At 36.0% G+C, this 12387-nt stretch overlaps 1 protein-coding gene across 1 annotated transcript in view; it reads left to right on the forward strand.

Annotated features, from left to right (window-relative positions):
* LOC106640107 (uncharacterized) overlaps nt 1-12387 on the forward strand; it is a 27800-nt gene continuing 15413 nt past the window's right edge. The window contains exons 1-7 of the mRNA XM_023389996.2: nt 1-198; nt 2593-2742; nt 10073-10276; nt 10357-10414; nt 10487-10533; nt 11202-11677; nt 11766-12312. Of these exons, the coding sequence (XP_023245764.2) occupies nt 10095-10276; nt 10357-10414; nt 10487-10533; nt 11202-11677; nt 11766-12312 (1310 nt within the window). The 5' untranslated portion in view covers nt 1-198; nt 2593-2742; nt 10073-10094. The remainder of the gene's footprint in view (nt 199-2592; nt 2743-10072; nt 10277-10356; nt 10415-10486; nt 10534-11201; nt 11678-11765; nt 12313-12387) is intronic.

Genomic DNA, 12387 nt, shown 5'->3' on the forward strand with positions numbered 1-12387 from the left:
CTGCAGGCTGGCTTCGGAAATCTTCGAATGCGCCACTCCGTCAAAAAAGTACCTATTGTGTGTTTTGTATTAAAGAGTACACATTCAACCTTCTGCGCATTAGTATAATCAAAGAGTAAGTTGTAGGCGTTTTAGTGCAAAACAAACGTAAGCTAAACGACATAGCGTTACTTTGCGTCCACGAGAGAAATTCGCAAAGTGAGTATTGATATAAAAACGTGGGAGAGAGAGAGAGAGGAAGAAATTGACTCGTGATTGATAGGTAATACCACTACATGTGTGCTTAACAGTAAAGAAATAGGGTCATTGTCGTTTTTATTTTTTTCCTTGAAAGTCTCATTTTTTGTAGTGATCATTAACTTTTGCAATAAAAAAAAAAACCACGATGGTGGGCCTGAAGTGAGCCAAGAAGCCCAACCCACTGTCGGATAGTTTTACCATTATTCGCGGATCTTGCAGGCTAGTTAAATCAGCTCTTTATCTGAACACATCTAAGATCTAAGCGTTAAAGGTTGAAGATGTAAGTAGCACGTGTTTCTGAAAAGTGCAACAACTATTTTGTACGTCATCAGCTAGCAGGCATCTTAGGTGGTGTGTGTATTTTTCGGTTTCGGTCTCCAGGGCCCTATTGTTTTCTTTCGGACGTGTACCAACTGTATACACTATCAAAATTAGAGTGTCGCCTTATTTCCTAGCTTTTTTTCTCCTTCACCCAAAGGCAGCACTTAAATATAAGTGAAATAAATACAAGTATCAAAAATTCCGCAAAGCTGGCCTGGTTGGTTTTTTTATTTGTATCTTTGCGGTGTAGGGTGCTGTTGTTCTAATCCTCTACTCTTACGAAGTAGGTAGTCTTCGGCTGGCATTCGCGCGCGCCCTTGCCACTACTTATATATACTTACTAAGAATCAAGTGTATAATATTGTACACCTACTTATAACTAGTCTACGGAGTTTATTGTATTCTTCACCGATGCGGCGTTTAGTAGAATATTGTGTCTGCATTCCAAACTACTACACACAACCACGTGCTCAAGTTCTCAGTTTTCATATTCAACGCTGTTATTTACAGTAATTTTCAGAGGTTCCGCTGTATTTGCACAAAAATTGCAGCGTACCTTTTCTCGCAACTACACATTTATTTATTGAAAGTGACTGCTGGGATGTGCGTGCGTTTGTGAGAGAGTACGTATAAGCATATAGAATAGATGCCACGCGGGCGTAATAGCTGGGTGTACGCATACTACACCTAAAGTATCTTCTATGCTGCGTGCACGCGCGTGTGTGTGATTAATTGTGTCGTTCTCGAGACTCGAGACTGATGGTAAGAGGTATACGGACAGAACTCTTCGTTGCTCACTTTTGCTTTGGCATTAATATATCCGTGCATTCGGCATTTCTCGTAATATTGATCAGTAAGCAGCTTACGTTGTCACTCACTCGCGCACTTGTATAGGTGCGTACTTATTGGGTAGTACCCTAGTACCGTAAACCGTATAAGTAGTAGCTTCATTTAACTCTTTCTCTCTCTCGTCGAGTTCATCGCGAGTTGCTGTCGTTGTCGTATAGGAGCCGGAAGAAAGAATTTCCCTTTCAGATTTATCGTGTGCAGCTGTGCACCAAGCGCTGAGGCATCTACACAGTAAATTCGTTTGACTATCGTTTTCCACAGCCACATACATTATACGACGACCACAAGTTATTCATTTTCATTTCATTTTTTGGATTAGGCCTAGTCTTTACATATCTGCAAAGTCTCGTTTTTTTCATCTTTTTATTTTATTTTTTTTGCCCAAGGATTACCCAGAAGTGTATCGTTATTCGTATAATGCATGAAGTACTGTAAAGTGAAAGGATATTGTGAATATACTGTTCTAAATGTTCAGTACCTACCTTGCACAAGCAAATGGATCATGCACCAAAAAACTGATAGGTATATGCAATATCCCGAGTAACATTAGTGATTCATAGTTTTTAAGGCAAGTTATCTCGACTCTTTAATTTCGTCTGTTAAGAGACCAAATTCTGTGTAGGTAAGCTGATTTTCAACGCTTGATCCTATTACTGTCCCCAAGCGCGCACAAATAGTTATTTGCAAATGCAGTTTTCATTTTTATTGAAAAATGGCAGACTACCAATGTCTACGACTATTTTGCAATATCGTATTGACAAAACATATATACCTACGTAGTGAACAATGGACAAGCGAGGCGAAGTTGGCTGAATAATTTAGACCGAAATAAAATAATTTTGTTGTCCCGGGATACCATCTATCATTTTTTTCTTTGAGTACTGTACTCCGCAACTGTTTAACACGTTACATTCGAGCATCACACATAGTTACTTATAGGCATAGGTGCAAAAATGTAGCCGGACGCCATACTGGGTCAGTTCAAAGCTCTTTTTCTTTCCATCCACACAATCTTCCTTTCTTTCTCTCTCTCTCTCTCTCTCGTTCCCTCTGCTCCTCTCTAATCTAGTAAACTTAAAACTTTTGTCCACGCCTGTTATAATGCAGGAGGGGAAAAAAAAACTAACTGGATCAAGGTTTTTGCAAGACTCTATTAACGAGAAACGTTGATGTTGTATGCAGGTTGCTGAAAATCATTAGACAACGGAGAAGAATAAAAAAAAATGACAGCTGCGTTGGAATTACATCAAGATTCTAGGACCAGAAGTCAATCCACGCGGGAACTAATATCAGAACTCACAAAATAAGCCCGAGTTCTTTTGCACGAAACAGGTAAATATATATATATATATACGTTTTTTATCGTTTCACTCTTTTACTCGAGTTATGCAAGTTCGTGATGTGTATTTTGTCGTGTGTGTGCATTTATCGAAACACCTGAAATGTGCATATGTTATAAAAATAGTGATCCTCTCGTAAATCAAGATTCATATACAGTGAACGAGACAGCGTATCAACTTTATCAAGTGAAATGCATAAATCTTTGGCAAAATATAAACTGTAAATTATGTAATTTATAAGGATGTAAAAATATGCATGTGCCATGGATTAAAAAAAGAGTCCGCTATGTGGATTTCTAAGATCTAAGAAATGACAAATGATTCTTAATATAAATATATACTCGTCAGAACATTTTTTATCAAGCACATCTTTTACAAACAAAACATGTGCATTGAAACTTGACAAGTATTTGTGGTAGTGGATTAAAAAAGTTGAAATATGCTGGAATAACTGTTAAGTACAAACACAAGAAATTTCATGCTATTTCGCATCAAACCGTACTTGTTAACAATATATTAGAGTAGGAAATCACCGGAAGTGTGAAGAGGGGGCAGGAAATCGTGTCGAGAACTGCGTATCCTCCATATTACTTTCTGCGCGTGCGCCTCGAACTTCTCTTCGGAATGAAAAGTTGGTGGAAAACAAAACGAAGTCGCTCATAGGTCAGCGACTTGATCCGACCGCGTACACATGTGTTGCGACGTAGACCCAGCCAATCGGATTCCACTACTGCAAACTACTCCAACGCCGCCTGTCGGCTATCAAAGCCGGCTTACCTCGGGAACAAGAGGATGAGACGCGCGCACATCAGTAGTTCGTCTCATCCTCCTGAGAACAGTAGTAGGCAGTCTGGTGTACCCACGCGCGAAAGAAGCCATTTTCACTGCTTGATACCAATACTCCATACGCACAATGGCTCTCCTTTGTTGCGAATCGAAATCTGCACAGCGAGAATACAATCAAAGCTACGATGCGAAGAATCCAAATTAGTGCACATACGAAGAATAATCGGATATTCACTAAATTCCTCATTTCTTTGTGAGCATACACTGGTAGGCTATCATTTCCATTACTTGAATGCATACTTATTTTGGGAGTCAATTCGTGATGCAGTAATGTATCAATTGAGCTGGGATCTGGAGGTTTAGCAGAGTCAATCGTTGTAGATAGCCAGAAGTGTTGGTTCTTCAGTGACCATCTTTAGCGAAATCAGCAAGTCTGTATCTTAGAAAATGGCGTCGGTGTGCTCGAAGTAAAACTAAGATTCCTCTTCCTCAAGGAATCGATACGATTAAGGCATTAGTTCCAAAAAACGCCACGAACGCTATCTAGTGATAGCTTTCGCAATCCGGCATAGAGAAAATTCTGCGCACTCTTTCACATCGTTACTTTAAGAGTTACTTTTTGTAACTATTATGTTAAATTTTTCATTTAACTACCAAGTGCTCTTTCGTAACAAAAAATTAAAAGTCGCGCGTAGCAGTATAAACAGTACTATTGTTAGATTGTAAATTTGTGTAAGCGTAAGTTTTCGGTTCTACAATCGTTGAAAATATTTGATAGCGTACCGCAAAATTGTCATTGTTTAATAATAAAACAAAATTCTCTACCAAAATTCAAATTTTTTTGATTGGAAGCAGTGCCGTCCAAATCATTGTCGAGTCTAGCTGGGTATAACCTATAACAGTATTTCATCAGTAATATAATTATAACAATTATTTTAATATATGGCAACTTCATAAAAGGCAATAAAACAATCATATAAAACTTGAGCACCCAACATTTGTGAAAAAGTGTGCGCACAGTATTTTCTTGGTTTGCTAAATCTCTCACCAGACCACGCTCGTGGTGTTTGTCTGAGCCCAAAATTTTTTTCAACCAGTAAACGGTTGATTTTGACTACTAGATGACATTGACACAAAAATCTTGATAAATCATCGCACTATGAAATGGTCGAAACAACATACGAATGAATTTCAAAAAAAGTGATTGGTATTTGAGATAATTTACACACATTCGAAAGTAACTCATTAAGTGCGCCACTCTGTGAGCTTCAATGAAACAAATGACAACGTAGTTCGAAGGGATACGAAACGCCTATGGGGTGTAATCCGCAATCGCCGCCAGCAGTTACATATGTACGACGTGACAACGTTGCGTGGTTGGGGGCGCTACTGTCGATTTACTGGTGATGTGATCCGCAATCTCACCAGCAGTAAAGCAGACGACGTCGGTCTACTTGCTCTTTTTCGTGACATTTTCCGACATTCTATCGTCTGCTTTGCTTCGTTTACAATCAGAAAAGTGTCACGAAAAAGAGCTAGTAGACCGACGTCGTCTGCTTTACTGCTGGTGAGATTGCGGATCACATCACCAGTAAATCGACAGTAGCGCCCCCAACCACGCAACGTTGTCACGTCGTACATATGTAACTGCTGGCGGCGATTGCGGATTACACCCATGGTGGGGTATAGGTATGTTTCTTTAAGGGGGTACAGGCCAATTACTTGAGGGCGCCACTTGTCATACTTATAGGAAATAGGTTGTATTCCGCAAATGCTCCCAGCAGTTAAGTTACGTAGGTCGTGGTAACGCCGCATGGTCGGGCGGCGCTAGCGTCAACCTGTACTAACTGTCGGTGGGTTCCGCATGTCAACAAACTCCGAAATATCGGATGGCATGGGAGCGAAAACAGTAAAAAATATCGAAGTTTGTTGACATGTGGAACCCACCGACAGTTAGTACAGGTTGACGCTAGCACCGCCCGACCATGCGGCGTTACCGTGACCTACGCAACTTAACTGCTGGCAGCATTTGCGGAATACAGCCATAGCCTTATAACATTACTTTTTAAGCGTTTATTTTATAGAGATAAAAAGATGAACCCATTTTTAAATACATCAATAGTGGCGCATCTGCCATTTGATTAAAAAAAAAAAAAAAATCTGACAAGTTTTTACAGCTTCAAATATACGATAGCATGCATTTATATTCTTAAAGCTCTGTCACAAAATGACAATATATTGCGCCATCTATTTTAGAAGAGCGCCATCTTAGCCGTCTAACCACGAAGACGGTACGAAACAAAAAGAAACGTATGGAAACGTTGAATGAATAAACTAAAATAAATACATTTCACAGATTGTGAAAAATAGTTGAATACACGATCATAGGGCTTTAAATTTTCTACGAAAACTTTTTTACGACGTATTTTGTTTCAAACTCGAAGGTTTTTCGATTACGTTCTTTACTCATTTGCTTAATGGGGCTCCTGCGACTACCACTGAGGTCAAATACAAAAAAAATCAAGTTTTTTTTTTCAACAAATATGTGTGTCTAAAAAATATTATGCTATTTTTAATCAAATACGAAGTGAACAAAATAATTTTTTTGTGTATACTTTTACTTTTTACGTAAAGAATTTTTGTTTCGATCAGTTCAGTGCAGACAGGTACAGCAGTGTGTCGGTCGGTATAGCAGTGACTGTGTATTTCTTGTTTGTATATCGCCTTTCTACTGTACCTAACATGTTCCGTGCCAGTAGATTATAAAAATTCTATGAAACTAAAAGTTATCATAACAGTATTTTTCTAATTATATACTCCTTCATTACAAATAATAACAGGTACAAACTTCAACCCGTAAAGTTTTAACTTTTTCTAATCTCGCGCGGCAAAGTGAGTCAGTATGTCTGCTACCCCCGTAACCTCATGAACTTCTGGACACGACAATTTATTTATTTATTTCTTCAGCGAATATTCTTCTATTAGAAATGGTATATCTCTTTTTGGGGACTTCCATGAAAGAGCCCCTTAAAATAGCTAGGACCGTTATCTCTTTACGTCGTCGTAATTTAATTAATTTTATTATACCGATGTAATTTCGGTTACATAATTGAACGTGCCTAAGACTAAAGTGGACTTGAAAAAACTTTTTATTAATCGCAAATACGAAAAATTTAATACAAAGCCTCTAGCCAACATAGCCTTATAATTAAAAACTACCTTTACCACAGTAACAACGTCACTAGTAGCTCTTTCATTTCATAAGTAATAGATTTTCAACTAATTTTTAAGTTGTGAGCTTCCATAGAATTTTTAAGTACTGTATACTCTACATAGTTCATTAAAATTCTTAATTATTGTAAAAATTAAGAACGTTTTAACCACAATTTACAGTTATAAAATAAGACTTAGATCGAAGCACTCATCATTTTGGAGCTTACAAAACTCATTACATGCAGTAATTATTGCAGAAACTTGAGAATATTGTGAATGTGATCCGCAGGGACGTGCCAATAACTACTTTTGATATACTGACATCCACGTGATAAAAATACATTTATTCAGATTTTAAATTAATACTTTTTTTGTGCTTGTTTCTACGTGATAACAATCGAAATTACAACATAAGCAGCATTTTACACCTCGTTTTACACCCGTGGTACGAAAACTACTTTTTTTCTAACGAAATCTCGTTGATAGCGTCAGTTGTTCATTAAGGTGGCTCCAGTGGCCTTAATGTTAAAATTATAAATAACCCAACCAAGGTTAATAAAATTGAATTATATTCTTTGAATTCCCGTCTTTCTATTCGTATAAAAAAAAATTAAGGTTGACGATGAAAATTGTAAGAAATCATGCTTACAAAATCGTAGTTTTAAGACGGGTTAGATAGGAAATGCAAGCTTACGCGATATACAACCTACTGCTGCACTTATATAAATAACCTGTAAGGTGTAAAAAATATACTATCTTGTATATATGATTGCGCAGTTTTCGATGACATGAGAAAAGTGTCTTGTTATCGAACAAAATCTTTAAATAATCGGAGACCAAGTATACAGTTGCGAGTGCAAGTCAGCTCTCAGCTGTCTGCATTCTGCAGAGTACATTTATATAGGTATAACTACTCTTGAACTTAGGAGCGTACCGTAACAGTTCATCAATTAGGGCACCATAAAACTTTTTTGTTTTTTTTATATTAACTCACCAAAGTAACAGATAAAATGTAGAATATGGCTTGCAACAGTCTCTACGATAATTTTATACCATATTTTAAAGAAAATAATGATTAATTTTTAGTCTCCTCATTTTGATACGGCACTAGGCGCTGGAGCCACTTATCTTCAAACAAAATGTTTGCTGGGTTATTAGTTAAATAATATATCTTTTAAGTAGCCAAGTTTTAAACATGAATTCTCTATTCCTTCGTATGATGTGTTGCCGTGTAATCATTTCTGTAATGAAAAATGAGAGCCCATGAAAATAATTTTTTTTTTTTTTTTTTTTCGTACTATAGTCGAATCTTACTTTATTACGAAAGATAATTTTAATAAATAAGTCTAAAGTAATTAGCATAAAAATCGCTGTTTTCTCATTCAAGCACTCGATGATTTTAGGTTGTTTTTTCGACAAGATGAGAAAATCGTGTAAAAGTTGTTTTTAATTAGTCAAATCATAAGAGCTTCCCGCGACTCTTAACTTGCTATACATGTATGCAAGCAGAACTGGTTTGTTATTTTGACAAAGTTGACAAAATATAACTTTTGTTGTATTTATTTTGAGTGAATAAGTACTCGACGTTGCTTATTTTTTTACTTGAAAAGGGTTGTAAATATACAACCGAAACGTTGTACACATTTTTTCGGAATCAAGAATAAACTTTTCGACAGTATGCCATAAAACTCATTTGTTTATTGAACAAAAAATTTGTATACAGCTGTAGATTTTTGAGGTTAAACTTGCGTAAATATGGCGTAACCTGTCCTGACCTAAAAGCACCTGGTAGAAAATCACGCAATAGGTATAAGTATAGTGCCTACTCTATATTTATTTACAATTATTAATATTTAGAAGCTTATGAACCTTTTTGTGCCAATAGTATCTCAAAAGTTAACATTTTCCATTGTTCACGCATTTATGATGCGACGAATTCTAAACAATCAGTTTAATTCAATTATTCATTATTCACACTGACTAGGTGAATAACTTCTTTAGTATTTGTCAAGTTCAGTATTACTGTTTTGCTGTCCCGATACACGATACATCGACCAGTCCCGCTATCATAACAATCCATATCTTGGTAAAGTAAATTTAATAGACAATTACTTTTTTATATGCTCTTTTTCAAAATTAATTAAACAAAGATAAACGTTATAATGTACATCACATGAGAAATGTGCAATTAATAGCAAATATAACTTCATTGTTCATACCTTTTTTGCATTTGCATTAAAGTTAGACTGTATTAAATCTCGATACATTAAATTTCCTTTGCTCCGTATTCAATTTAAACTGTATGGATTGTAAATTATACAATGAACGATTACTTTCGGACGTGCCCTACTAGTCAGTTTCAAATTGTTCTGATGATTTAATAAAGGAGAAAGCTAAATTTTTCAAACTTTTTCTATTAAAAAAAAAAAAAAAAAAAAAAAAAAAAAATTATCTGTGCGTTAAGTTAAACTAGTTGTGTACAATCTCGAAATAATATTGTATGTGTGCCGTTAAATTTAAACGCCGAGTTTCGGACAAAAAACACACGCTCCTCTGAGAGTTTTCATGTAATTACCCAACGTGTCCAAACGCTTCCCCTCTTTGCCTGAGCCTCTGAGTAAACCAGCGATCGATAGACCGACGCAAAGACCAGAGAGCCATAAGTGTACAGCACCAACTGCGAGACCCTTTCTTTGTTCGCCCTTTTTTGTTTTCAAGCCAAGCCATAATTCGACATGATATTAAAACTCGAGTCTCAAAGTGCAAATTATGATTCGGAAAACAACGAAATATCATTGCAAAGACATTGGAAATGACAACAACGTGCACGTCTCGAGGAATTATTTCAGTTATCTTTTTCTAGTCGACACAATAGCTATGTCGTCTTGTAAATTCAGGTTTCTTATACTTTGGTTTTGTTTTTGTTTTTTTTTCCGTCAAGTGTCATCGATTACATAATTAATTAGGATATCCTATTTATCATCAATAGCTTCATGGAGATGTTTTTATTGCTGATAAATGTATACGTGAGAAATATCGACTTTTTTATCCCATAAAATGTCTACATCATTTTGTATGGCAAAAAAAGGTGTCATACATAATTATGATATCGTTAAATTATTTTTGGGGTGGAAATCATTAAAATTATAATTTCATATGCACATTTAAGGATTTACCATACACATGTGCGTTATAGTTGTAATAAATACAATAGTACGATTTTATTTTTAAATCATTTACTAGGTACAAAATATCGAAAAAGTAATTTTTGTGTATTTTTAAAATTTGTTTATTTTTATTTATTTATTTTTTTTTTTTGTCAGTTAAGTGGAAAATAATATCAAGATGGATAGTTCTACGAGAAAATTTCAAGACCTGCAGCGTTATCGTCCATATTTGGAGAACAAGATAGCAAGCTTGAAAGAAATTCGATTTAAGAATACATTTCCCGATGAAAAAATTAACCAAAAAATCGAAAGGTTGACAACGATCCATGGATTACTGTGTGATACGCAGGCTCCAAAAAAGTAAGATTTTGATAAAATAAGAAAATCGTTAATGACTCGATGTTAATTGTCGATGATAAATCACTTTTTTTTTTTTTTAGAATTACTCTTTCTACCTGGGATAAATTTGAAGAAATTATTAAAAAACACAAACAGCAGGTAAATAAACAATTTGATTTAACTGCCATTAAATTTTCTGCAAAATTTTAATAATATTAAAATAATTTGTAGGACAGGTATGATAAAACATGCCAACAACTGGATAAATTATCGAAAGGGTAAGTTGATTTTTTATTTTATTCATTACAAAGCTGCGTTCCAGAATGTTCTACCGATATACTGCTACATTCACTGCTAAAGCAAAATGTTTAATCAGCACATAACATTATATTATGCACAAATAATTTGCAGTATTTTAAGATTTGGAAGTTTCGTGTTCTCTTTCTTGAAATTAAAAGAAAAAAGTATATTTTAAAATGTTAAGATGAATTTACAAAGAAAAAAATTCCTCACTAAAAAGTATACTTCAAAAATATACATATATAATTTTTGATTTTTACTTTTTAGTCATGTTGCGTCGATTTTTAACTATTATAAGTAAAAGATAAATTTTAAATCATTCACTTTAGTAGTCTAGTTAAACATTATTTTTCTTTAGATCTTGGCTAGAAGTTTTTTTACCCTATAAATTAAACCTTTCTAAATGCTATAACTTGAACCCAAAATTATTTACCGAATTTGAGCTCAGTTGGACATTTTCTCGTAACTCAATTGTGTAAATGTAGGATTAATTACACACATACAAGTTACTTGAGACTACATTCAATAGAGACATTTAATACAATTGACGTTAAAAAAATTAATTTGTGTGGTTGTACTGTTAGTTATGGCGTGAAAATACTATGTTAAAGTTGTGTCTAAAGACTTTTCCAATGCGTTTTTCTAGCCATGGAGAATCGCAAGGGTCAGGAAGCAGCTATGGTAGCATTAGCAGCCACATTGATCGCTCGAAAAAGGTGTTCGATGACACACCTGCGTCGCCAAGTCCACCGCACAGTCCGGCACACTCAACAAGCTCACACGACTCTGCACCTAAAGTTATTCCCTTAGAGCGGCATTCTCGCTTTGTACCTATCCAACCTATGAAGATAGATACCGTTACGGATTTTTTTAGAAACAGAAGCCCGTCACCCGCCCTTGATGTACTAAAAATTGTCCCCATTCCAAGAACCAATATGAAGGATATTGGTCCTCTGGATTGGGATTCGGACGATGAGTGTGAAGTAGCGCCAAAACCTCGACCACCGATCATTGTACCTATTAAACCAGACGTGGTTACTGCTACTAAAAAAGCAATGGATAATTTAACGTCAAGAGACTCTCAGAGGAGGGAGACATCGAGAAAAGATGAGATTAAACCTAGTTAGTCTTAGTTTCTCAATCTACTCTCATCCAGTTGGTAAAAATACACTCTACAATTCAAACTCATTTTTTTTTTTTTTTTTTACAGTAAAATGGGATATTGAGCCAATCAACCATTCATCGCAAAACATACCCACGGTGCCCGTTAACTCTTTGGGTGGATCTCGTCGACTCAAGACAGTCATTGAAAAAACAAATATCCTCAACCTAAACACAGACTTAAATCGCATATTATCTAGTCGTCATTATCCAGGCTTGCCCATCTGTGATGAAGTCATGGCTTCACCCAACCCAGATTTCTTTCAAAAACCACCTGCTCCTCCTCCTCATGAACCACCACCCTCTACGTTTTCACCTCCGAAACGGGACATGCCGGCACCTCTGACCTCGAAAGTACCGACTACCCCATCGTTACTACTCAACGCACCTATGACTACCTCAAAAATGCCGATTTCTCTTGATGATATATCCGAGTTTTTGGATGATAGTAGTCTCAAAAGGTCCGAAGGTATGGCCAAACATCTGCCTACTGGTCCGAGGCCGGCCTCACGAATGGCGCACGTGCCCAATCCCTCGCCTGGTATGCTCAGTCCAAGGTCGGATAATACCATCTTGACCCCTCATCCAGAGCCGAGGTATGCATGGTTCCAATAACACTGTAGAGCTATTTTATGTTTTTGCTGTTGTATAGATTTATACGATTTTTCTTT

This window comes from Copidosoma floridanum, unplaced genomic scaffold, assembly GCF_036245765.1.
Source record: "Copidosoma floridanum isolate Cflo_tuat_1 unplaced genomic scaffold, Cflo_Japanese_pri ptg000007l, whole genome shotgun sequence".
NCBI lineage: Eukaryota > Metazoa > Arthropoda > Insecta > Hymenoptera > Encyrtidae > Copidosoma > Copidosoma floridanum.